Source organism: Triturus cristatus, chromosome 4_1 (genome assembly GCF_964204655.1).
Source record: "Triturus cristatus chromosome 4_1, aTriCri1.1, whole genome shotgun sequence".
In the NCBI taxonomy this organism is placed as follows: domain Eukaryota; kingdom Metazoa; phylum Chordata; class Amphibia; order Caudata; family Salamandridae; genus Triturus; species Triturus cristatus.
Genome location: NC_140585.1, coordinates 224,896,408 through 224,923,952, shown reverse-complemented (window position 1 = coordinate 224,923,952; position 27,545 = coordinate 224,896,408). Strand labels below are relative to the sequence as shown.

The following is a 27,545-nucleotide window of genomic DNA, read 5'->3' as shown; positions in this document are numbered from 1 at the left end:
CCTTTGATGGACTCTATTATGGCAGTCCATCTTGCTTGTAAATTAATTCTCTTTAACCCCATCCCCCCACCCCCATCTAGACTGTTTAGTCACTCTACAGAAATAAGTTCAAATGCTGACACAAACATTTTTGCTTGTAAGAACAGTTCTAAACTCATTTGTGTCCTAGCATTCCTGCCACAAGAGCGAGTTTTGGACCTTGGCCAAGAGCAGATATTGAACATGTATAGTCTAATTTCAAACTGTAGATCGAACAAGATTCTACTTCATACATTGGGGAAAATTGTGGAACAAACTCTGCGTCAATGCGGGAATTTACACTATTCAGAAAGCTGATCAATAATGTCATAAGAAATATACTGATCTTTCAATTCATCTAAATTGTATGATCATGGTATTGAGACCACTATAAAAAAAGAATATAACCTAATTTCAAGAACTTCTTCTTTTAGTTTCAGTTCTTGTTTGTTTATTGAACACATTTCGCCCATCTGCCTTTCATGTATCAGAAAAAGTATGCAATCTCATTAAAAAAAAATTACAATAAAAACTAGCATGGTTAACATATGCAGAAGGAATATAACAACATTCCTAAGTACATGAAAAACTGATACATACATCTTTAAAATAGGCTTCTTTGAACCTGATGTGTGGATGGCAGAGGCATATTTACAAGAGTGAAAGCGTCGCACAGATTGATTTTTTGACTAGATGTGAATTGGGTCTGGATATTCTATAGGAAGGGATAGGAAAATGCAACAATAATAGGTATACGCGTAAGAGAAATTGAAAAGCTGAATGGATGTACTAATATGCATATGACAGATAAAATGCACTGAAAACGCTTCAATGGTAGAAATGTCAGTTTAGTGATGGTTGTACTTTATCTGTAACCCTTAGCGTAATCTTCCCAATAATGTTGGAAATAATTTGTGGCTTCTGCTGGGGTGAACCGGAAAAGGGAGAGGACATCACAGCGGAGTTGGGTCAGGGCTATTAACAATAAGAGTAATTGGCTACTTGGTGCTTTCATTGCCTTTTTAGCTTCAGAAAGGTGTCCTACATGCTAGGAGATTATTCAGGTGTCTTCCAGGTAGGAAGCAGTCTGTTGGTTCCAATCTTGGATGCAAATTCTTATAATCGTTTTTTATATCTTGGATCCAAACATTACCATAGCCTACTTTATATTTGGACTGGCAATAAAGCATCCATTTGTTGTTTTTGGTGGCACATTTGGTGCATAAGTAATTGTCATGTTTCTCCTACTACCGTCAATGTTAATGCTCAAAGGCATTGATGTTTTTCACTGCACAGTGTGGTAATTTGAAGGGTTCGGACGTTTATCTATTTCCAAGCAGCCTCTGACAGGTGAGTGGCCCATTACCTCCTGATGCGCCTTAGATATAGACCCAATTTGAGTTTGAATTATTTAGCTAATATGGATCCATGTTCTCAATTTGTGTAGCATAATTGCATATATGTGTACTGGCTGATGGTCAAAACTAAAAGCATCTGGAAACCCCACTTAGATTACGATTCTGGCCCTGTGCGTTTGGTCAGGCATAGAAGGAATTTGATTCGGCTAAGAGTGTTTGAAAACAGGGCTAGTCTTAGAAATATAAACTTTCATCCCTTAGTTGCAAGTTAAAGTTCTTCTGCCTTGCAATAGAAGTGCTGTCTCTGCTACTTCTACCTGAAAACTTTATTTCCATCTACATTGGGAGTTAATTATGGTTAGTAAATATTCTTGGGATGATCAGCTCCCACAAGCTCTTCTAACACCTCTCCTCCACATTGCTACAGTGAATGGTTGAGATGCTCGTTGCCACCAGATATAAACCCTCACGCATCGCTTTGCCAAATGCCATCAACCTTTACTGTATTCTCTGACACTTATGGTTTAAATCTTTTAATGACATTTCAAACATACACAAAAAAAGAAAGACACCAACCAAGGAAAATAACAGCACCTTGCTCAGTCCCCAGGTGATGAGTGAATCTCTCAGTTCTTTGCTGTACACTAAGTCCGGCTACAACCAACATGGGAACGCCATAGTAGTCCCTAATAGGGTGCCACGGAGTAAATAATAAACCTACGAACCCCCCTCTTTACCCCACCCCTCTCCCTCCCCTCGTTTCACGTCCGTCCATCCTGTCCCTTCTCATTCTCAGCAGCATCCATCCCTATCCCTCTTTCTGCCTCTCGGATAACCTCAGCAAGCGTAGATAACGGGGACAAGTGACTTCCCTAAATTCGGTGGCCAACAATAACAGGAAGGGCCTCCACAACTCTCCATATTTGGAGCCCTCCCCAGATAGCGTTCGTTTTTCCATGCCCAGGACATGCCACAATCGGTACAACCAGCCAGTAAAAGTTGGTGAGGTGTTGGAACGCCAATGAGTGAGTACGTACTGTGTCGCTGAACCCAGCGCTATGGCCATTTGTCTGCCCCTGTGCGACTTAAGCGGGTATGTCAAAGGATTTGGGAGGCCCAGCAGTACATACGCCGGAAAGCGCGGTATCGCGGTATCAAAATGCTTGTCCACTTCATCAAGCACCTGAGTCCAGTACGCCCGAACGCCCTCACAGTCCCAAATCACGTGCGTCAAGGTACCTATCTGCCCACAGCCCCTCCAACAATACGCATCCCTCTTCTTGTCCATCGCGTGTAGGCGTTCCGGAGTATAATACCAATAGGTCGCCACCTTTGTGAGTGTGTCCATGAGTCCCATGTGGTACGCTGAGTGTCGGGCCCTGTAGGATATTCCCCCCCCCACTCCTCATGAGTCAGATTTCTACCGAGCTCCCTCTCCCAACGCACCCTCCCTGCATTGTATGTATGCGCGAATCGCCTTTGGAGCGTTTTGTAGAGGTCCGAAATCAGTTGTTTGTCAGATGAGCGCGTTATTAACCACCGCTCATACTGGGAGAGCCGCCTATTTGCCAACGGTCGGACCCGTCCGTCCAATGGCCAATGTCGGACCTGAAGATAGCGAATGCGTTCCGCCTCTGGTTGCCCTTACTCCTGCCTGAATTGCTGGAACGGGCGTGCCCCCTCCGCGTCCTACATATGATATAGAAAACGGCAGCCTGCCGGTTTCCACCTGTAGAAGGCTACCGAATCCATTCCGGGAGAAAAATCCGGATTGTCGAACAGGGGAGTAAGCGGGGAGGGGAAGGTGGTGAGATCATGAGCGACATTAGTGCGGTCCTAGATTTCCAGGGGAACGCAGGTGATGTGAGAGGCGTAGAGGTTGGGGGGCCTGTACTGTTTCCGCAGGAAAGGGACTTCCTGTAAGGGTCGGGCTGCTACCGCTTGGTCTTGAAACAGCCAGTGTTTTTCCGACTCCACTCCACTAGATAGCGTAGTTGCGCGGCTTGGAAGTAGAGTTGGAGATCATGGATCCCAAGCCCCCCGTCCTCAGGCGCGAGAGTGGACAACGACCTCTTCATGCGCGGCTTCCGCCCATTCCAAATGAACTGGGCCAGCTCCGACTGTGTCTGTTGGATCCAGCCAGCAGGCAGGTACAGGGGTATGGTGCTGAAGAGGTAAAGGATCTTTGGTAGTATGGTCATTTTAACCGCCGCGATCTTACCTAGCCACGAGAGGGGATAGTATTTCCATTGCCCAAGCTCTCTGTGGATCGTCCGTCGCAAAGCAGCATAGTTGAGAGCCACCACACGTGAAAGCGTAGGAGCCAACTGGATTCCCAAGTAGGGGATCGATTCCTCCGCCCACAAAGGGGAGCGAACCCTCCAGGTGTTCCCTGGTGGAGGGGGTCAAGGAGTGGTCCAGAGCAATTGATTTGTCCGCATTAACCTTGAACCCCGCCACCCGTGCAAAGGCATCCAAGTCTGCCATACACGCCGGCAGTGCCTCCCGCGGGTTTGATAGAGAAAGTAGCACATCATCCGCATAAAGGCTGATGGTATGAACGTACCCCCCGAACTTAATCCCGGAAATTCCCGAGTTTTTCCGGATCTTCTGGACAAGGGGCTCCATATACGCAGCAAAAAGCAGCGGCGACAGCGGACACCCCTGCCTCGTGCCTCGCGTTATGGGGAAGCTGGTGGACGTGTGTCCGTTTACCCGGACCATTGCCAACGGGAATTTGTAGCACTTGAAGATATGGGTGCGGAATTTCTCCCCCAGCCCCATCCGTAGTAACACCTGTTCCAGGTAGGGCCAGTGAACACGGTCAAACGCCTTTTCGGCGTCGATCGCGAGTAACATGTATTCTCCCAACGTGCGAGAGGCCTTCTCGATCAGGTGCATGACTTGTTTCGTATTGTCGGGGGCTTGACGTTCCGGGATGAACCCCGCCTGATCCGGGTCGATCAGGGTGGGCATGCAAGGTGCTAGCCGACTGGCCAGGATTCCCGAGTAGAGCTTAAGATCGACGTTTAAAAGGGAGATGGGACGGAACGCTCCACAACGAGTTCGATCCTTCCCCGGCTTGGGAATGACTGCTATGTGGGCCCCCACATAGCAGTCGAGAAGGAGTTGAAGAGCTGGGTAAGAAGGGGCGCCAGCAAAGTGCAAAACGTCTTGTAGAAAATAGCGGTAAATCCATCAGGCCCTGGGGCCTTCGCTGGTCTCAACCGGGAGATAGCCGCAATCACATCCTCAGGGCGTATGTCTCTGTCCAGCTGATCTGCCTGGGCCTTGGTCAGAGTGGAGAGTTCGACTGAATCCAGGAAGGCCACCCCGTCGTCAGCGGACCACCCCGATCCATCGTACAGGGCAGCATAGTAGGCTCGGAACGTTTCAGCTATGTCCCTATCTTCAGTGACCCGCGTACCATCCTCCCGGCAAATCTCGCGAACCCCCTGGCGTCTCCGGACCTCCCGGAGTTTGTGTGCGAGTAAGCGTCCGCACCTATCTCCTCCCGTGTAGTAAGCATGCTTTAAGCGGAGAGCGGCGTATTCCGCTCTATCCTGATCAAGAGCCGTCAACTGCTTCCGGATAGCCCTCAGTTGCCGCCATATCCTGGGGGCGCCCGTCCTCTGGTGCATTTGCTCCAGCTCCAGCTCCTTAGTTTTTTGCGTAAGCTCTTCTCTCTTGCGTCGCCGCTCTAAGTTGTCGGCCGCAGAGATAGCAATAAACTCTCCCCTTAGGACCGCTTTCAGTGCCGCCCATTGTGTCGCTAAGGTCGTATCAGTGTTGGCATTGTGTGTAAGAAAATCTGTGATCGACCTGCGGATCTGTCTCAGTACTTCTTCCCGGTGTAGCAGGGTGTCCCTAAGACGCCATATCCTGTCTGGTCGTACCACCGGTGGCAGAGTCAATGTAGTAAACACCGGAGCATGGTCAGAGAGCGAAACCGCCCCCATCTCCACTGCCACGCCAGCTCTCTAACTGCAGACGATACCAGGAGATAATCCAGCCGCGCGTATGTTTTATGTGCATGAGAGTAATAAGAAAATTCCCGATTCTGCGGGTGGAAGCTGCGCCACAAATCCTCAAGCCCCAACTCTCGTAATCTGTCAAGGCCTGCCGCAGAGAGTGCCCCCGCTTGATGCGTACGCTGACAAGATCTATCGCGTATGTTATCAAAAACGAGATTTAAATCTCCCCCCAAGAGAATAAGCCGATCGCTCGTTGCCGTGGCCTCTGTGAGGGCGGACTGCAAAAAGCGCTCCTGACCCTCGTTGGGAGCGTAGATTGAGCCAATAGTAAAGGTCAAGGCACCTAAGGCAAACCTGTAGATCAATAGCCGTCTCCTGATTTCGGCCTCCTTCTGCAGGATCTCCCCCTCTAAAACGCTGAGCTACCAGAATCGCAACTCCCGCTGTCTTGGTAAGGCTAGAGGAAAAAAGTTGGACCGGGAACTTACAGGATCGAAGCCTGTGACAGTCTTGAGCTAATAAATGGGTCTCCTGAATGAGACATATATCAGCCTGCGAGTTTTCTAGGCATGACAGCACAGCTCTACGCTTGACCTGATTGTTAAGACCCCTAACATTAAGTGTTAGTACTTTAAGTGTAGGAGGCGCCATATGCTTCAGCTTGTAGTGTCAAAATATGCCATGCAAAAGGTGCGGCTCGCGCACAAGGACTATACCAAGGGCATGTACTCCCTGCGTGTTGGTGACCCACACAACCCTACCGCATGATGGACGTGGAACCCCCTTTCCCCTCTCAACCAACCTCCCCCCAATCCTCCCCGAACCCCCCCCCCCCCAATTGAACAACAAAAGTCCAGAACCAGTGTCCTCCACGTTCCAGTGGATGGTGATGTAGGGACGCAAGGTACGACGACACAGTGAGAAGGTCCCTCTCCCACAAGCGGCTCGTTCAAAGATCCAGCGGTATGGCCTGCCACAGCCATTACTCAGCTTCACTGGGCGAGGCACCGCGCAACCCCGCGGAGACTGATTCTAGTGCCGCTTGCTGTCCTCTGAGGATCTCCGCCACTGGAGGTTTCTTAGTGCGTTTACGACGGCCCTGGCGGCGCCAGCCAGGTCCGGTCGTTGCTGTAGCCACCGGGCTCTCCTCTGCCCCACTGTCCTCCTTTGGTAGATCCACCCCCAACAGTTTAGCCGCTTCCGACAGGGACCGCAGCTGATAGTGTGCTGTCGATACGGAACACCAAGCGAAAAGGATGGCCCCAACTGTACTGGATGTTGCGTTGTTGGAGGTGCGTCGTGATCGGCTTAAAAAGTCTGCGTTTGTGAAGCATGAGCGCCGAGAGGTCCTGATATAGTACTGGTGCATGATCTCGAAATTTCACGGGGTGTTGCCGACGGGCATTGTGTAAAATGTCCTCTTTGGTGTGGTAGTCTTGTATACACACCAGGATATCAGGCGGATTGGTTGCTGCAGGGCGTGGGGGACCCACTCTGTGTGCTCGGTCAATTCGCAGCTCCGTGTCCAGCGGGCGATCCAGGATATGGTTAAAGAGCTCCTTCGTGAAAGCGAAGAGGTCCTTCGAGTCTTTTCTCTGACACTTATAAAATCTGGGAGGAAAAGGCAGCTTTAGATTGACAATTCATGCCGTAGGCTAGTGTTTGGTGTGAAACTGGCGGAAGGTCTTATGTGCGATCCTAATTGAAATACCATCCTGGGCTTCCAGTGGGACAGTTGTCATTCTACAAATAGACATTCCACAAGAGTCTTGGACTTTTTCTCAACCACAAAATTTCACGATCTGTTAGACCTTCTATTTCAAGCAAAGTCCACACTGTACGGGATTGGATCTCTTTTTGACGACAAATTGAGCAAACTGTGTCCCTTCAACCCCCGCCTGCCCTGTCACCCCTCCCGACGCGCTGCCTACACAGACTCTCTGCATGTCGTTTTAGGACTTGTGATGTTCCGTTATTGATGTCTTTTAACTTGCTGCTATACTTGGTAATGAGGGGGAGGTGGTTGGATGTGAACTGGGAAGGATGTAAAATGTGTTTATTTGAAACCCTGCCTGAAAGCATTTTTGTGATCGTCAGATGAACTTTCCATACTGTGCAATATTGTCATCCACCGGTAATGTGTTAAATTTCTAAAATAATTTTGCCTTGTGTATTGGAGCTGATTCTGCCTCACCCCCTGAAACAGGACTAGTCCCAAGCCTTTTAGATGGCCTAGGATGACTTATTTTTTTTATTTCTTTTTGCTATTTTTGGGAAATAGTCAGCAGCTGCAGACAGATCCTTTGTAGCAACTGTTCAATAGCTCAGTGGTTGCAGTGAAACTGAAGTTACAACAGCACAGAATATTAAGTTTACTGTTCATGTTTCGCAACTGAGAGTATAAAGAATAGGGAATTGGCATCTTTTATGTATAGTATGTATACCTGCTTTTTTTTTTTTTTTTTTTTTTTTTTTTTTTTTTTTTTTTTTTAGGTATTTGTCTCTCGTTTATTATCAGTTTGCGTAAAATGTGTAATCATACAGTGGAATGAGCGCGGCCGTTTGCCACTGATGATCTGCTTTTCAGTGGCATGCCAGACTTTTTTTTTTTTTTTTTTTTTTTTTAAGTTCCAAAACCTTTATTAGTATTTGACACAGTTATACATTTCGCGCCTACAACCGCATGGGCCGGCTCCAGATGACATTTCTCATTACGTTTCATCCCCCTGTACACAGCCTTAAAGCCGATAACCCGGAGGTCCGGCGGCAAATCCCTGTTGTTCCAATACGTCAGTAGTGTTATATACTGTGCCGTGTATCCCGGGCTAGTCATGGCGCAACTCAACCATCCGGCGTATCTCCTTGGCGCATTACATGGAATTCCTAGGTGCAGACATCTCGGAGCACAACTCCCCAACTCACTCCACAAGCATGACATTCAGTAAGGACAATCATGCAGCCCCCTACTAGGTAAACTCCCCACCTCCAGGGCCACCCCCAGCTGATTCCCGGTGCTCTCCCTCCGTGGAGGCGGTATACGCCGCCAAGTACTCCTTGAACGGGTCCCAAATGTCACTGGCTCTGCTAGTTAATGGTTGCGTCTCAGCGTAGATAGCACTCTGCTCCTGACAGTGTACTAGATCCCCTATCCATTCCTTGAATTTCGGTGCTCTCCCCCTGCCCCAGCGACACGCAATTCTTCGCTTCGCTAATAATAGTGCAACGTTTCCCAGTTTGCGCGTTAACTTAGGTATTGATACCGTGTAGCCCAGCAGCATCACCAGCGGATCCAGTTCCACTACATCTCCCAACATGACCTTCAGTGCCGCATGTACCTGCAGCCAGAAATCCGTCACTCTCGGACATAACCATGCCAAGTGCATGAAGTCAGCCCCTTCCGCCTGGCACCTCTCACATCTGTCACTGTCGGATAGCCCAAATTTAAACTTCTTAGCTGGTGTGTAATACATACGTTGTAAAAACTTGTAATGGATAATACGCAGTCTGCTACTGGGGGAGATCTGGGAGGTGAGCTCGCAACAATACGTCCATTGCTCATCCGTGATATCCCTGCCAAGTTCAAGTCTCCATTGCTGGAGTGCCCTACAGTCCGAGGTGCCACTGTGTGCCCGGATACTGCCGTATAGTTGGGAGACTAAGTGCTTACCGTCCGAAGACGTAAGCAGCAATTGTAAAGGCCGCACTACTTCCGGTTCCCCCGGAAAATCTGGCAGTATCTTCCGCAGCCCCCGCCGCAGCCGGATATAGTAAAAAACATCCAACGGGGTAGGCTGATAGCCCCCAAATAGTTGTTCTTTCGTTTTGAGCCGTCCGCTGGCGAAGAGATCACCCCAGTGCCGTATTTTTATTTTGGCACACATCCCCTGAAACCCTCCTTCCTGCAGTAACGACAGATCCGGGTGATAAACCAGTGGCAGCGTCGGAGCATACATGAAACTGAGCGCCAGGCGACGTAGTATACGCTGCCATGCATCCACCGTGCACGGCACCGTAGTGTATTGCGTATCAAAGGCGCGACTGGAGCCATGAAGGACACCCGCCAGCGGCAGAGGCCGTGAGAACCAGTCCTCTACCGCCAGCTGTGGCAGGAATGGTGCAGGTGCAAACCAATGGTATGCAAATTGAGCCTGGGCGCTCAGATAATACGTTAGAAAATCAGGAACATCAAACCCTCCAGATTCGTATGGCCGAGTGATAACCGACCACGCCAATCTAGGCTGCTTACCAGCCCAGAACAGCCGCAGCAGCTCTGTACGCAATGCGCGAAAGAAGTACGCCCCCGGATAATACGGGATATTCTGGAAAAAATATAAAAAACGGGGTAATACCACCATCTTGATAAGCGAAGCCCTGCCCGCCATGGAGAGCGGGAGAGACACCCACCGAGTCACATCGTCTGTCAGCCGAGTCATGGCCGTACCATAATTCAACCTCATCGTCTCCTCTCGATCCTTGGAGATCTGGACCCCCAGATATCTAAGATCCGATTCACACCATTCCAGCGGGTAGTCCAGAGGAAAGCGCCCCACTGCAGGCGTCAGGGGAAAAAATTGCGACTTTTTCCAGTTTATTTGAATGCCCGACAGTCGTCCAAACACTAAAAATTCCCGAAGTAATGGGTTAAGGTTAACCTGTGGATCTACCACGTACAACGTCAAGTCGTCAGCATAGAGAGAGACATCTATCTGCCGCTGGCAACATTTGAAAGCACTTTGTTTATGCAGTTGCCGGATACGGCATGCCAGAGGCTCTATCGCGATAGCGAAGAGCAATGGGGAGAGCGGGCACCCCTGCCTGGTACCTCTAGTGAGCAGAAACGACTCAGACACTTCACCATTGATGAGCACTCTCGCCTTCGGAGCCGTATAGAGCAATTTGATCCAGGCGACGAATATTTTGGGAAAGCCCATCCTGTACAAGATGGCAAACAAGTAATTCCACTCAACCGAATCGAATGCCTTGGTGGCATCCAGAAATACCGCCGCCACCGGCAGTTCCGGCGCTATCGTGTTTATCAAGGAGAAGAGCGTACGCAAGTTACAAGCAGTTGAGCGACCCGGGACAAACCCAGATTGATCTGGGAGGGCAATTTTGGTCATGAGTAGGGAAAGTCTAGTGGCTAGTACCTTTGCCAATATCTTCGCATCACAATTAATTAGGGATAGCGGCCTATATGAATCACACTCTACTGGGTCTTTGCCGGGTTTTAACAGCGAGGTGATCAGTACCTCCCTCATTGTCCCAGGCAGCACGCCTACCGCCAGTGACTCCTCGTACACCTCCCGCAGCACCGGCGCCATGACATCTATATAACTTTTATAGAATTCCGCCGGTAGGCCATCAATCCCCGCTGCCTTACCATTACTCAGGGACATAATCGCTTCCCGTATTTCATCAAGTTCAAATGGGGCCCCAAGGAATTCCCGATGATCATCACTTAACCAGCATAACGCCACATCATCCAGAAAGTCCCCAAATACAACCTCCCCTCCGCTGCGTGCTTCATATAATTCCTCATAATGCTCTGTAAAGCGAGCTAATATGCCCTTCGTATCTTGCTGTAGGGTCCCACCCTGCCCTCTGATCTCTAAAACATGCGTGGGTCCCCGGGCATGTCTGGTAATTTCCGCTAAGGCACGCCCTGGCCTTTCTCCTTCACAATAACGACGGGCCTGCCAATATTTGCCTCTAAATTTGGCCTCCCTATCTGCTTCCTGCTCGTACTGAGTAAGCTTTTCTCGGAATTCCTTATGGACCGGACCCATTGGTTCCTGAGCCATCCTGGCTTCCAGCTCCGCTAGTTCAGCCTCCAACTTGGAGAGCGCACCTCGTAGTGTTTTCAGGACGCCGAAACTTTTCGAGATGTAGTACCCCCGGACCGTCACCTTAAACGACTCCCAAATGGTCTCGACACTGTCCACTGACCCCTTATTGCGGGGAAAAAACTCCGCTATCTCGTCTCCTAATTCCGCCTGGAACACCGGATCCAATAATGCCGTGGGTTGCATACGCCACCTAGGTGCTGACCCACTGATCCCCGGGATCGCCACCTCCACCAGTACCGGGCAGTGATCCGAGTACGTCCGCGGTAAGTGAGCCACTCGACCTAAATCAACCGCCAAGCCTGTAGACAGAAAGCAGTAATCCAGCCTGGCCCAAGAGTTAGCGTATGTCGTGAAATGTGTTCCCTCTCGGACCCCAGGGTGCGTAAGCCTCCAACTGTCCACAAGTCCTCCTTCCACCACTATACCTTCCATGACGTCCCTCGCACCCTTATGGTATTGCGGGCTACCATCCGATCTGTCGAGCCCTGAGGACCTTGTGAGATTGAAATCCCCCCCCCATATTACATGCATGGAACCAACGTTCAGTATTTTACCCCAGAGCATGGTAAAGAAGGCAGGCGAATCCACATTCGGCCCATAGCAATTCGCAATTGTGACTGTATCCGTGCCAAGTCTGCCCCACACCAAAACAAACCTCCCTTCCTTATCCGTAAGATCACCCAGCAGCACAAACGGCACCGTCTTCTTGACCAGTATCGCCGTACCCCTGGCATACCCTGAATACGAGGAGAAACTCCGGACCGCCGCCCATTTACCTGCAAAGGTGTACGTGGCCCGGGGACTAAGATGCGTTTCCTGTAGTAAAGCAATTTGCACCTTATGTTGTTCCAAATAAGCCATCACCCTCCTACATTTCCTGGCGTCATTTAACCCCCGAACATTCCAGGAGGCAACAGTGATACGTGATTTACTCAGCCCACCCGCCATGCGTCATCAATTTCACAATCGTCAAAGCAATCCTCAGGTTCCTTCCACCAGTCACACCCCTGGTATGTGTCATCCAATGTCAGCACCCTCTCCACCCCCGCAGGTTGAATATTCAAAAGTGCCCCGTTCCACAGTGTATTGGAAACCAGCCTATTCACTCCCCCATACACCACCCACCCTCTGCTGGTCCTACGCGCTCTCACCCGTTTTGGAACTTCCAACAAACAAACCATCATAACACCCCTCTCACCCACCCCCCTCCCACTGAAGCAAACCCCAACCTGCCAGTTCTGTACCCACCCCTGCCCACCCACAGTTGCCCCAAACAGCAAGGCAAGTACATTCCCCAAACTCCCACCATATACCAGGGTATTTCCCGTCAGGAAACAAGTCTAGGTGGCTCCACCAGTTCCCCCCCCAGAAACGCCAGCCCGACCACACAACGTGCAGTCCAGCACAGCGAGACGAGGAGGTGGCCGGCGCTCGTACTTATGTCACCCGGGTCTCACAGCAAACTGACCCCTGCCTCCTTCAAAAACAGCCATTAATGTGTCCCAACGTGTGTAGGCTGTGGCGGAGTCTCCTGCAGTGTGAGCACCCCCACACCCCCAACAACATCCCTCCATGCCTGCAGCTATATGGCCCAACCTTCCCCTATCGCAGTGTCTCAGGACCAGCTACCCCGTCATCAGTTCACAGGGACTCCCTTAGCCACACATGTAGTCCAATATACCATCTATAGGCACCCCACTCACAGTTCGCCATCCACCAGCTCCTCGCGCACAGGGTTCTCAGCGTTCTCAGCTCCATCCTCCGACCTGCGGGAACGCTTGTACTGTTTGATGAAATCCTCCACCATCTGAGGATTTGTGAAGAACTTCTGCCTCCCCTGATATGTGATCCGCAGGCGCGCCGGGTAAAGTAGTGCGTAATCCAGTTGTAAGTCTCGTAGTTTCGCTTTGACTGCCACAAATTTTCGCCGTTCCTCTTGCACCATTGGTGTGAAGTCCGGGTAGAGCGTGAAGGAGTTGCCCTCGTAGGATAATGTACGTGTGCCACGTGCAGCTCTCAAGGCGGCGTCACGGTCGCGATAATTGAGTATCCTGGCGATTATCGGCCTGGGCGCCGTTCCCGGCTTAGGTCTGGGGCCCAAGGCCCGGTGTGCCCTTTCCACAATAAACTGGGGGGAAAACATCTCCGATCCGATCGCCGCCACCAGCATCTTTTCCACGTATTCCTCCATCTTGCCCACATTCGTCGATTCAGGAATTCCTACTATGCGTACGTTGTTACGCCTACTCCTCGCTTCTAAATCCTCATTCTTAGCGGCAATGAGGCGCAGCAGATTGTCCATCCTGGAGAGCTGCGAGGTATGCCGCGTCACAGTATCTTCAGTGTCCGATATACGCTGTTCCGCCCCCGAGATCCGTTCTTCTTGGGCGTCCAATTTTTGTACCACCGCATCCATTCGGGACGACATTCTGTCCACTTTGTCTGCAATTGTTGCAAACCCTTGGCGCATTTCACGCAATACATCATGTAGATTGGGCACCGCATCTGCTGACCCTCCTGCCGTCGCCGGCGGTTCACGTGTCTCCTCCACTGCCTTGGGCGGCTTCTTGCTAGCCTCAAACGAAAGTTTGGGCTGCTTCGCATCCGTCCTGCCCATGCTGGCCTCCGGGCCGTCCCACCTGGCCACAGCCGCAGACCACCCCCTGGGATCAGCAGTAGCGTCCGTACTCTCTGCGCACTTCCAGAAGCTGCCGGCTCCCTGCGCTCCACCGTTCCAGGCTGACCGCGTATTCAAGCGCCTTATGGTAACCCAGCATACACCCGCTCCACCGGCCGCTCACTCCGGTCAATCGTTACGACCATCCGGCACCCAACCGGAGCCGCCAGCCACGTGGGGACCAGGTCTTCACCAAGCGCTACACCCTCGACCTCTTCGTCAGCCCCCGGCAAAGCAGTTTGCACCTCGCTGCTCCTTCTGGGTGCACAGCGGTACGCACGGCTCATCCAGGTCCCCCTATGCCAACGTCCCAGCCCAGGGCCTCCTCACTCCTGCAGTCACAAGCCGGTCCGGGTATACTCTGTGTCCGGGAGAGGGGTGCCTCCTCTCCAGCGCAGCCGATAGTCCTCAGGCAGAGGGGGCAGGAGGGGGGGGGCAGGGGGACCACCACCTCGCACCCCGAGTGAGCCCCGATTCCACCAGGCTCCCTCGCAGCACCCCGTCTCTAAGCCCCAGCCGGGGACACCGAGGTCCGTGTTCAGCCAACCGTCAGAGGGGGGGGGGGGGGGAATGCGCCACCAGCGATGCCTTCCACTGTTACCTCTGCCGTGTTCCGCTGCCTTTGCTGAGCCGCCGCGTCCCCCAGGTGGCCAGGCCAGGTCCCAGCTTCCGCGGCCTGCAGCCGTTAATGCAGCCGCGGTGTAGCCTGCCAGCGCGATCCAGCAAGGCGTCCCAGCCGTGCCACGCCGTCCGCTCGCCTCTGCCAACGGCGCTTCGTTCTGCGGCGCCTGCCGTCCGCCGATCCTCAAACTTGGCCAGCAGTCACCGGACACCTCGCCGCAGCCCCTCGCTGAGCTGCGACCCCCGGGCGACACAATTCAGGATAAATAATCGGATAAATCGCGCCGTCCAGCGGGAGCCCTACTCGGCAGCCGCCATTCACCAGCGCGCCACCTAGCGTCCCCCTATGTATACCTGCTTGACACTCATTACAGCTCCTCTGCTGAAGGTGAGGAGTAGAAGAGTGGCAACAGCCCCATCCATAGCCGTCAACCAATAGCTCCCTTCAAGGCAGTCCAGAGGGCCCTCATTTGTGGGGGGCTTCCTGCACTAGGGTGTCATGTAATAAACTGAGGCTCCGACTGCACCCCATGCATATGTTCCCAAACTCTCCTCCCCCGCTCTCCCCACTGGACATGAGGATGTCAGCCGCACAGAAGACAACAGCGATAAAGCAGACCAAGGTGAACTGCTGCCACAGTCACCACCGCACTCAAAGATAGTCCAGTTCTAGTTGCAACATGTGATTTGCCACAGACTCAGCATAAGGGTACTTGATAAAGAAGGTGGTGTTGGTTGATAGAATAGCCTGTTCTCCCAGCTACGCAGATCCTCCCCCTAACATCCTCCGTCAGAACCCTTCCCCAACTAATTCTAATAATGCATTTCTGTTACCCATTGTCCTCTCCTGGACGTTGTCTTGTTTCCTGATACCAGCTCTTGGGTTACTCTGCCACTAGTTAAAAAACTTGATCAGGAGAATTATGACCTAAAACCTAGAGTTGCCTGCATTCTTTTGTAGAATCACTTTCTGCTCCAGCCTGTGATGCACACGGAATTCCAAACTAGTTGTGTAGAAGGAAGGACCATAGAATGACCATAAATCTGTGCAGCTGCCTGTTACTAAAGTGTATTTACTCTTTCCACAGACCAGCCTCACAATTGTGTTCATCTCTCCATTGATTGTACGTGAATTACGAACAATGGTGCAACTAAGACGCTCCCGAACACTCACAGAGTAACTGTCCTACTGAGTAGGCTCAAGTGAGGCCAGTGACACTGTGTAAAGAAACACTACAGACTAATGGTGAAGAAGGGACCCGACGCCAGACGCTAACCAATCATCTTCTCAGGAGCTGTCTGATGTGTTTAGCTCATCCACTTGGCCATCATAGTGCTTGAAGCCAAAAGCCGGCACACCTGGCCATGGTGTCTAAGCTGCAGTGTGAAGGCCTTGCCCGATTTATGTACTGTAACGAAGCTTCAGTTTCATCTGGAGTTTGCCCCCGCCGTGCACCTGCATGTGCATCATCATTCCTTTTGCTATTTCAGAGCATTCGATCAAAGGGCAATTTGATTTTTTTTTTTGCTTATTTCCTGAAGAAGAAAATGATTTATTAATAATTTTAAAATGTCATTGAATGAATAAATTGTGCTGTATGCAGGCGATGTTTATTGTGTAATCACTGCACCATCAGGACAGATGTGCCTCCTTGGCAGCATGTTAGAATTGTTACTAGTTCATTGGCTTCATGGATATTAAGTTGCTACAATGGTACGGTAGATGCTGCCTTGTAGATGTAAGAGATGGAGAGTCGGCTTGTGTGGTTAATTAAGTGGCATTTACTATTGATTACGAAAGTTCAACCAGGTTTTGATTTTGATCGCAGGGAATACGACCGTTGGTTTAAAAGAATATATGTGAATCATTATGCTTCTACAGGTGGTACAAATGCTGTGTGGTTTCTTTTGCCTAAGTGAATTTGAGAATGTCAAAGAATCTATTTAGTATAAAGTGTGTATGTATACTTATGTGTATGTATACATATGTGTATGTGTACATGTATATACATGTGTGTATGTGTATATATGTATGTATATGTATGTATATATATATGTGTGTGTGTATATATATATATATATGTGTATAAATAATACATACACATATACACATACAGACTGGCTTGGTCCTCATAGCGTGGGTTAACCTTGTCAGAGCCAGACAAACACAATCATTGTGAGGACCCATCACCGTAGTGTGTTAAGGTACTTTCGAGCTAGTGTATTAAAAAGTAAAATCACAGTTAGATTTGCCTCGGTCCGCTGAATAACCTACCCTACTATCGAAGCGCACATGGAATTAGAATAGTAATTACACAATGGCCAGTCCTCCTAATAATGGGTATGTTATGTTGTGTGTCTCTTCGTCCGCTTTCAAAGAGAGGAGTACCATGTGATAGAGATGAACAATGAAATAGATTGTTCTGAAATGAATAGTTGCATGTAAGCTGGTGCACCAGCACCGAAGCTTCATGCCTAGTTCTGCAGATGAGTGTTTTTGAGCAATTCCAGTTGAGAGTAGCTGTGGATGTCTTTTTGATTGAAGCGTGAGGGTGTGGTCTGCTGCCGATTGATGTCATTAACTTAAAGCTGTAGATCCCAGATGACTGAGAACCATTGCACATTCATAATAGTATGGCACTGCAAATGTTCAAAACCGTGATAAGTTCTAAAGTGGGATCTGATTGAATGAGGGAACTCTGTGTTGAAGCCTGGTGCTTTCTCAAGGGTTCAGTGACAATTGATTAGGGAGTAGTTGAGCAAGAGTGGTGTCATGTATGGTTGAAGAAAAATAAGGATTTGTCAAGATTGCTCTACCTTTTGCTGATGTGACCTTGTTGATGTGATTTTCCAAGTTATGAATTGTATGCGTGGCTTTTTTTTTTTTTTTTTTTTTTTTTAAATCTAGCCTGTTTCGAATTGATTAAGGAAATTTAGGGACTGCTTTAATGAAGCCTTATACATCTTTGCTAAGAGGATAAAGAAATGACTGCTTTTTTTTATAGCTGAATAATATGATGGAATGTTTTTTTACTATGTCTACTTGATGTAAATGTTTCCTATCATCGGAACTATTAAAAAAAAAAACTTGGTGAAAATGGCTTGTATGTTTTGTAAAAGCTAGTTCTATGAACTTTTTTGTAGCAACTGAATAAGCAAGACTTTGCCATGCACGATCTGAAAGCAAATTACTTTCCAGACCACAGTGAACTGAGTATGGCGGTTGTGTTCTTAGGGAAGACGCAAAAGACACATCAAGTCACTCTGTCTTGTTTTCTGGCTGCTCCTTCCTTCTTTTTTTGAATGATATAAAACATTACTAGGTAATTAGTTTGTGTAAACATAACCTTGCACACCAAAGACAGTGTTGATTTCACACCCCTCAGTTATAGTGAACTCAAGATTGAAGTATGCCATCTGAAACCATGACTTAGTTGATAACTAAAGCCCATATATGGTTAAAGACACTACAGAACGCCACATGCGATTTGAAGTAATTCAACTGGTGTGTATCCTCCATCACGAGTAATGAATATGTTCACATAGAAGAGTGTACATTTCATTTTTTCTTTTTTTTCACATTGAAACGTAACTTTAAGTATAAATGAGTAGCCGTAATTTGAATGCCTTACTCGGTGTATGGTAAGACCTAGTGGTAGACGAGACAGTCATGTTTTAAGGGCTTGGCCGTTAATTGGGGGATTTTCATTAAGTGGTAGTACCTGAAGTACCTGGTACTAACATTCTGTGTCGACCATTTCTGTAGCTATCTTAAGCACTGACAAAAGACGGCCATGTTAATTGTGCGAAGCACTTTTGACTAACTCCTGTACTCTATTGGCAGCCATTGGAATTATTATAGGTTTTCAAGTGTTTGCTTAATCATTTTAAGGCATCATCTCATTTTGTGCTAGGTTAATGATATCTTCTAAAGCTTGCATTCACGCAGTTTAGAGCAGTCCTACACTTGCTGAGACAGGTAAATTTTTCTTAGGCCTCTAAAACCATTGTGAGCTACTATTTTCAGAGTTGGGGAATGTATTCACAATCAGAAGGCTAACACAGTAGAATCTCATCCTCCGCAGCTACCTTATGTAACATTAAAACAGGAAACTGGAGTAGTGACTGTGTAGCTAAGTGTAATACTCTAGACAAACTGTATACTTTAAACCAATGCTGAAAAAACATTGGACCTCTGTCAGAGTGATTTGAGTGCCACAAAGAGACATAAACCTACTTTTTTGGGATGATTTTCCCTTCTATCTGCTCATCAAGTAACACCACTGCATTTGCATCGTTCATTTACACAGTAAGTTCCATCACTGTTTTACCAGTCGTCCATCAGCGCACAGTGACATCACATCCTGCCTTCTCCCTACTCCAGTTAACTCTTCAGGGCGTCCTATCACTTGGACTTCTCCAGCAAAGGGTGTACACAGACAAGGGTTTTGTCTGTTTGGACCTGTTGGGGCCAGATAGCACCTTGGACCTGAACCCCAGTTCCAGTGAAATTTACCAGGTAAGAGGGGTGTGGCCAGGCTGCCGACTTAGATGGCCGTGCAGCACTGAAGCTCCGTCGAACTTCCCGGCTCCGCAGCAATATCCCTACAAAATGCTGCTATCATCGCCTCCTGCTTGACGTCTACGGCCGGCTGAACATGCAGAGTCCCCGCTGATCGCACTATCCCGGGGTTTGGCGCTCCCGTTCCTGCAAAACCTGTCGATTGAAGGAGGAGGGGGCGGCGCGTCGCCGGGCCTAGTACTTTTCCTTGGCCTACACGGCCCGATTGACGGGGCGCCACGACCCGAGACTGCTGGATGGCTATAGCGGTCCTTCACAACCGCGGTGAATGCTCCGGACGTGGGCCCCTTTTGCCACCCTCCGCAGACTCCTCGCTTCACCCCGGATGCGGCTACTTTGTGCCGGACCTGGGCTTCCCGATTCCGCCTGCATTCTCCCCGTGACCTCGCGGGGACAGGGCCCGCGAGCGATCCTGGGAGGCGACCACCCGGTCGCTTGCAGGTGCGGTTGCAGGGAGGGGTAGGGCTGATCCCGTCACACTCCATGTCCGGTTACCCACGTGCTGCTGTCCTCTGCATCTGTCCTCCTGCAATGCTGCCATGGGCTGGGAGACCCATCCATACTCACCACCTCGCCCACTCCTACACGTGTGACCGGTGGCCTCGCTGCGCTCTACATTTGGGCGACTTAGACACCTGGCGGTGATTTGGCCTTGGGCTGCCGCCTACCTCTTGCTTCTGGCTCTTCCCTGCACTGGGTCGCTACCCTCCGCTGGGCGGTCCAGACTGTGGCGCAGCTTGATAGCTGTGATTGGAGTGTTCCCATGCTGCTGCGGTGTCCTGTGCAGGCGCCCTGACCATTCGCCACCCCTCCCTTCAGAATCCAGGCTTCCCTTTGGAGCGCATCACCGCCCCTTGGTTCTCCCCGGGCCCTGTCTGGTGTCGCTCTGCATCACCTGATCCCACTTACTTTGGCCATCACCCAGCTCCATACCCTTGTCACCCCCTATGATTGGAATCAAGTGGCTGTGCTAATGTTTCGTCCTGTGGGTATCCTACTGTACTCCTGGTGATCTACGTTGTCTCTGCTGCCTCCCTGACGAAGTAGGGCTCTACATCCTTCACACGCACCTTGGACTGCGCTGTCCGTAAGAGCCTGGGATCTGCGCAGTCCCTACCAGGGGCCCTGCGTGCTGTCTGTCCCACTCCTGTACTGCTGGCTCTTGGTCTGGGCCCCTTGACTCTCCGCTGCCAATGACTGGGGTCTTGCCTCGTCTGCCACCTACACCTCGCTGCGGTGCGGCATGGACCGCAAAGATCCCAAAAAGAGGACCCTCCCTTTTGAAAAGCTCGCTGACAGGACCCCAGAGGACTGCACGCACATGGCGGAGGGCGGGCAAGGTGCAGATTGCCTTGATGACGTCTCGGCCCCTGCCGCCTACCTGTTGGAGGAGATGAGAGCAGGCTTTAGAGCGCTGGATGGGAAATTTGACGCCCTCGACAGGAACCTTGAGACCCTCAGCGCCAAAATTCAAGTACATGACCGGCTGCTTGACATAGTTGAGGCTCGCGTCTGACATCGAGGACGGTACTGCGCAGTCCCTCAAGAGGTTGGAACGGGTGGAGCGCATCCTCAAAGAAGTGGCGATTAGGAACAAGGACCTCGAGGCGTGCAGTCGGCGCAATAATATCCGTATCCTGGGAGTTCCAGAGACCACCGCCACGGGCCGCCTTGACCTCTTTGTGGATAATCTGCTGGACGATCCGTTCAGGAAAGAATCCTATACACCAGGTTTCGTAGTGGAGCGTGCTCACCGCACCCTGGGCGCTCGGCCCAACCCGGAATGCCCTCCGCAACCCATCATCGCCTGTATCATGAACTTCCAGGACCGCCACACCGCTCAGCGATTCCCCAGAGAGCGCGGGGACACAATTTGGCAGGGCTCCAAACTCTCACTCAACCCAGATTTCACCATCATGGTACAAGGGGCCCGGCGCAAATATAATGGGGTCAAGGCCACTCTCAGGAATTTAGGATTAAAATATGGCATGCTATACCCTGCTAGGTTGAGAGTTGATGTCAATGGCCGACCCCGCATCTTTGATAACCCTAATATGGTTCAGGAATTCTGCCGTGCATACAAACAGACTAACAATCAGTCAGGTGTGGCAGATGGTCGGCCTTCTCCCCCGCACAGTGGCTCCGACGCAAGCATGGAACTTTTCTCCGGATGCGGGACTGGCTGACACTGCTGTACTGTCCTTTCTGTCATATAGCAGGACTGATACGGGATAATGCTATACATCTAATCAAACAGTTTCAAATAGCTGGTTGTTCGACGTGGCGTGTCCCCCCCCCCCCCCCATGGTGTACACCTTAGGTTTGTTTCTGGATACACTGATGTACCGTTTCAGGGTTTTTCCATTTCAATGTAAAGTTAATTGGTATAGTTGTTTGTTAGGGATTCGCCTTGCTTTCTTTGTAGTAAGGGTGGCTGTGGATGATTTCCATTGCACTGTCATCTATATTTCTTTTCCATTTGGCACACTGTCATTGTTTCCAGTTCACTGTTTGAGCTTGTATTCGTCCTTTACACCTCGACTAACAGATGGAACAGCTGGGTTGTATTGAGGGTCCCTATGGCCTGTCCTTGATGTCATGGAATGTCAGGGGTCTCAACACCGAGGTTTGGTACCTCATTGTTTCCGGGTCACTAATGGGCCACAGCACAGCTTTGGTATGTATATATGCCCCAAACACTGACTCCCCAGAATACTTCCACATTTTACATGCCCAGCTCTCTAAACTAGACCCAACCCCATTACTAATTTGGGGAGATTTCAATTTACTTCTTAACCCCACCTTGGATAGCACTGCGGGCTCCCCTGGCACTAAACCATGCGCGCGCTGCGGCTTGCTTGATATTTGCAAACAATTTACTCTATCAGACATTTGGCGCAGGCGCAACCCATCCCACACCGAATATACCCACTATGCTGGCCAGCACAGAATTGATTTCTAGCTTGTTTCCCCTGGCATTTCCAACTGGGTCCATTCCCGTCGGACTCTCCCAAGAACGTACTCTGATCATTCCCTGGTTCAGCTTCTCCTCAAGGTGCCTCGACCTGAGGGGTATGAACGCCAGTGGCGCTGCCCCAGTCGCGCTCTTAATGATGACCTCTTTCACACTGAAATACGCGAGGCCATTGAAGACTACTTCTCTATTAATACAGGCTCGGTAGACACTTGGGCGCTTCTCTGGGAGGGCTTCAAGGCATACATTAGAGGTGTCTGTATCTCCAAGCATGCTGGTGTACTCAAGGATCTCCGTAACACGCTCTTCCGCTTAGAACGCGACCTGTCAGACCTGGACAGTGTCACATTACACACCCCTAACCCGGACCTGTCGGGAAAGAGATTGGCCCCCCTCACAGAATATAGGAACACCGCAGATAACGAGATTCTTTATCTAGGCAAATATCAAACTGCTCGGCGATACGGCGAAGGTGAGCGCCCGGGCCGAGTGCTGGCCCAGATGCTCCGGCTCCCATACAGCAGGGCATGTGTCACCGAGTACCACCACGGGCCAAGTGCTCACTAGCACCTCGGACATTCGAGACTAATTCCTTGAATATTTTACTGCTCTTTACACCTCCAAAGTGGGACGTGATCCCACGGCTCAGGAAGCCTACTTATCCGAGATCGCACTGGTCTACTTGGAAAAAGATATGCAGGACTTCCTAGCTGAGCCGATCTCTGAGACTGATGTCCTTGGCGCCATTGACGCCCTTGGGGCTGGACAGCTTCACTGGGGATTTTTATAAGGCTGATAAGGACTTATTGGCGTCACAACTAATCGAAGTATATGCTGAGGCCCTTGAGAAACAAATTCTTACCCCCACTCTTTGCGAGGCAGTCATCATACTACTCCCCAAACCAGGCAAAGACCCATGCTTATGCAGGTCCCACAGACCTTTGTCCCTACTCAATTTGGATTACAAAATCTTAGCTAAAATAATCACCAATCGTCTGTCCCAGCTGATGAAATTCATTATCTCACCTGCCCAATCCGGCTTCGTCCCCCGCCGTTCGACCTCATTTAATCTCGGGACGCTTTTCTCAGTCCTCCACAGGATTAATCTTGAGGTCCCTGCCGCTGCAATCTTATTGGACACTGAGAAGGCCTTCGATTCACTAGAATGGCCCTTCTTTGTGTCGGTCATGCACCGTATGGGAATGCCTGTTGGATTCATATCCACAACCGCCCTGTTGTACCGTCGCCCCGCGGTGAGACTGCGCCTGAACGGCACGCTCTCTCGACCCTTCTCTTTATCCCGCGGCACCTGGCAGGGCTGCCCTCTGTCTCCCTTATTGTTCATTCTGGCTATGGACCCTCCAATCCTCCACTTTCAGGAAAGACATCTGCAGAGGGGCCTTCAATTCAACACCGGCCCTCTACTTGCTTCACTCTATGCTGACGACACCATCCTCTATGTCAGGGACCCCCAGGTTAACCTAGAACTGCTCATTAGGGAGATTCTCCGTTTCGGCCAGCATTCTGGCTTGGGCATTAATTGGCGCAAGTCAGTGATTATCCCCTTGACCTCCAGTACGACTCAATGGGACTGTGAATTCCCCCTGGAATGGTGCTCTGACTCTGTCAGGTACTTGGGCATATACGTCCATCTTGACGCCGCTCAGATTCTTCGTCTCAACTATGGGCAGGCGATCAGTGCTCTCGAAACTCAGGTAGAACAGTGGTCTATCGCCGGTAGAGTGGCGATTATTAAGATGGTTGTTCTTCCCAAATCTTTATATCTTTTTAACAACATTCCCATACCCCTCCCGAACAGTTTCTTTTCAACATTGCGATCTCACCTTATTAAATTGGTTTGGGGGGGTAAGCAGGCCTGTGTGCGCTGGCAGGTGCTCACTTTGCCGTTCGCGAGGGGATTGTTCGCGGTGCCAGATTTTCATTTATATTATCTCGTGGATCAATGCTGCAATGCCTTCGCGTGGTACCACCCTGACGCCAGGGTCCCCTTTCTCCAACCAGAGGCAAATTTTGTCCTTCCTGAGCGGTTATTCACCGCCCTGCCAAGGGACCCTATTGATATCCAGACTGTTTTCCCCCACCAGCTGGGCCTGGGATAAACTGTGACGAGTCTGCGGAGCTCCTACACTCTATGCCTCTGCTCTCCCAATCCCCGCTGGCTGCCTATCAGTGGAGAAAAATTGGTGCAGCGCACGTTGGCCAAGTTTGAGATGTCTAAATTGGGCGATCTCTACCCCGACAGCCACATTTTCACCGTGACGGAGGATGCCCACTTCCAAGGCGCCACTTTTATGGACAGCTTTGTACTTAACCGGGTGCGGTCGGCTCTTCGAGCAACGTTGCCTGGTTTTCCCATTGAACCAGACTCATTCACCCCGCTTCACTCATTCTTGAAAGCGAGAATGGGGCTCACCTCATTTCTAAAATGTACAAGGTGTGCTCGGGGTTAATCCCGATCGCTGATGACCAGATCCGCAAACATTGGGAGGAGGACTTGGGTCGCCCCATCATGGACGATTAGTGCGATAAACGGTGTGCTGTGATGGAGGAAATTTCACTCAACAGTAGGCATAAATTGTTACACTTAAATTTTTTACTCAGAATGTACATCACCCCCGCCAGGGTCCACAGGCTTGATCCGTCCAGACCCCACACCTGCGGCAAGTGTGACGCCCCTCACGCCGATTTCGCGCACCTTCCATAGGACTTGCCCCAAACTACAGTTTGGGAGGGGGTACACTGTGCACTGGGAGGCATGATCAAACTGACACTCATCCCTACACTCGAAGTGGCTCTTCTGGGATATGTGGTAAACTTCCCTAGGAGGGCCCGCTGTTTCGCAGCCCTCAGCCTGCTGCTGGCCAAGAGGGAAATCGCTATGGGGCCGCAAGACAGCTCCCTCTCTAAAGGGTTGGTTGAACAGCCTGGCTCATTGTAACATCAACAGTTTAACTCTAACACTTTACCTAGTTCCCCCCCGCCCTAAGGACTTCTGGGGTCCATACCGATCTTATGTCGACACTGCCCAACGAGCCACCAGCTCACAACTAGAACAAGGTATCGTTTCAACGGGTTTGGGGTGACCGGTCCCTTCCTCTTGATATATTCCATGTCAATACATTTTTTGATGATTGATGCTCTATACTACTGCTTTCCATTGTTACACCATTGACAGTGAAATGCTACGACTGTATTGATTCTCTGTACTAAAATGGTAAATAAAGTTTAAACATTTTTTTTACCAGGTAAGATAAAATCATGTGCCCCATACTGCCAATCTCACCCTGATGTAGATGACCCACACACTTGCATAGCATTCACACAACACATAGACCCAACTTTGAACACATCCTACTAACTACCATACAGCCTCAAACTACAGAACCCAAATTCAAAGTATGCTCATCTGATGGAGACTTCTGGCCACAGATTGCTTACCTTGGAATATTCCCCAGGCATCAGACTGGATCTGGAAATTTGTGAGCAGTCCCTGCACGCCAGTAGGTTGCGTCTTTCAGCTCTGCGCCTGATGTGATACATGTGTGGCCTCTATAGGCACCACCTGAGCATGCTGATGTCAATTATTTTGTTTCTGTGGCAGTCAGAACAAATCTGGACAGAGCTACCTACAGTCTTATTTTGTCAGAATGTTTTCTCAACATTTTGTTGAGGGATTTTCCAAGATTTCATCCCCTGATTTCTGAGGGTTGTCCCCCAAGAAGACTACTGGCTTCAAACCATGTGGTGCCTGTTGGAGGCAGATGACTGTGACTGACTCACATCTGGTTTGCCTCTAGTGTTTGGAGTGGGATTATGACCACAAGACCTGAGATGATTTCCGTGCCATGAACCCCAATTTGCTCAGTGAACAGTCCCTCAAGCTCCTCACCACCCTATATTGGACCACCATGAGACGCTTTCAATACCTGTCCCGGAGATGGTCCCCGGGCCGCTCATGGAGCAGCTCCAGACCATTTACATCTCTGTTCCAGTCATCGGGTAAGTTACATACACGGAAGTCGAAGCTCTCACTGGTCCAAGTCATTGGAACTGGTGCAGCAGCGCCTGTAGTCTAGACCTCGTAGGCCTAGCTCCAGGATGTGCCTTGAACGGCTCTGCGCCTCCCAGAGTTTCCTGGAGCCTGAGCACCCCACCCAATTGAAGGGGTTTGAGGCAATGGAGCTCATAGTTTGGTGGCCCGACCTTTCTGGAGTGACTTCAGGCCCCACAAATACGGGAGGGGTCTCTACTCTTTTTCCAGCAGAGGGGTTATCCCCCTGCACCAGTCAGGCCCCTTGGATCTGGAGCGGCACCGCTCATGAAACCTCAACCTTCCCTCAACCTTCCCTGGTGCCTGCTCCAGTGCCATTCCTTGCAGCGCAGCCCCATCATTATACCAGACTCTGACACAGAGCCAGATGGGCAGAATGGTACAATGCGCTCCGAGCCGGAGCAAGTTCCTTTTTCTTTTGACCAGCCGGCAGGTGACTATTTGAAGGGGTCAGAGGACACTTGTGGTTACCATCAACCCCTGGATCATACAGAGGAGAACTGGTGGGAGGAACTGGTGAATGCCAGTAGTTTGGACACCTCATCAGACACTGACCTGGTCTACCATACCGTGGCTACAAAAGAGGGTGCCTCATTCACAATGATGGTGCTGAGGGCAGCTGAGGTCCTGGACCTTCAGCTGTGCACAGTGGCAGTCGAGACGAAAGTCTTGATAAAGGTGCTCCAGCCGGGCGTTACCCTTTCAGAAACGTTACTCCCATTCAGTGAAGCCCTTCGAGATGTCCTCCTTACAGAAGCCCTGCACAAGCGCTCTTGTGCGCAGTACAGTTGCCAGCCGCCATTGCCCTGCTCCCGGGGATCCCAGTTTGCTCATCCAGCAATCCACCCCGGAAAGCTTTGTGGTCCTAGCCTCAACTTCTAGGATCAACCCCGGTGCATTCCCAACCACTCCACCGGATAGGGAATCCAAAAAGCTGCATACTTCAGTAAGGGGATTTTCTCGTACTCCAGTCTAGCACTGCAGTTGGTCAACACCACATGCCTTTTAGGTCGATACCCACACGATGTGTGGGTTTCAGTTGCGCAAGTGCTGCCCATGGTCTCTGAGGAGGCCCAAGCCATACTCTCACAAGCAATTGCTGATGAGCCATCAGATGTGGACTTGACGTGACCGATTCACTGGGAAGAGAGATTTCATCGTCAATGGCACTGAGACGCCATGTCTGGCTGAGAACCTGGTGGAAGTCCAAGCTTTGCTCATTGATATGTCCTTTGATGTCTCTTTGAGCCATGATTCCCACAGTTCATGTGGGACCACCAGCCAGAGGACAAGTCAATCCACCACCCCACCAGTTGCAGAAGCCTAAAAACCTCTTTAGTATGTCCATATACCAGCATGTCAGCAGTTTGGTGTGCTGCAATTCCCAAGGTGGATTTTGCTTGGAGACGCTTTTTGTCTCAAG

The 27,545-nt window shown here is 50.3% G+C and overlaps 1 protein-coding gene across 2 annotated transcripts in view; it reads left to right on the top strand.

Annotated features, from left to right (window-relative positions):
- Positions 1-17,592, top strand: part of SLC37A3 (solute carrier family 37 member 3) — a 146,409-nt gene extending 128,817 nt beyond the window's left edge. For both annotated transcript variants that reach the window (XM_085651906.1, XM_085651907.1), the window contains exon 15: positions 15,583-17,592. In XM_085651906.1, the coding sequence (XP_085508032.1) occupies positions 15,583-15,675 (93 nt within the window). In that variant the 3' untranslated portion in view covers positions 15,676-17,592. The remainder of the gene's footprint in view (positions 1-15,582) is intronic.
- Positions 17,593-27,545: the final 9,953 nt, after the last annotated feature.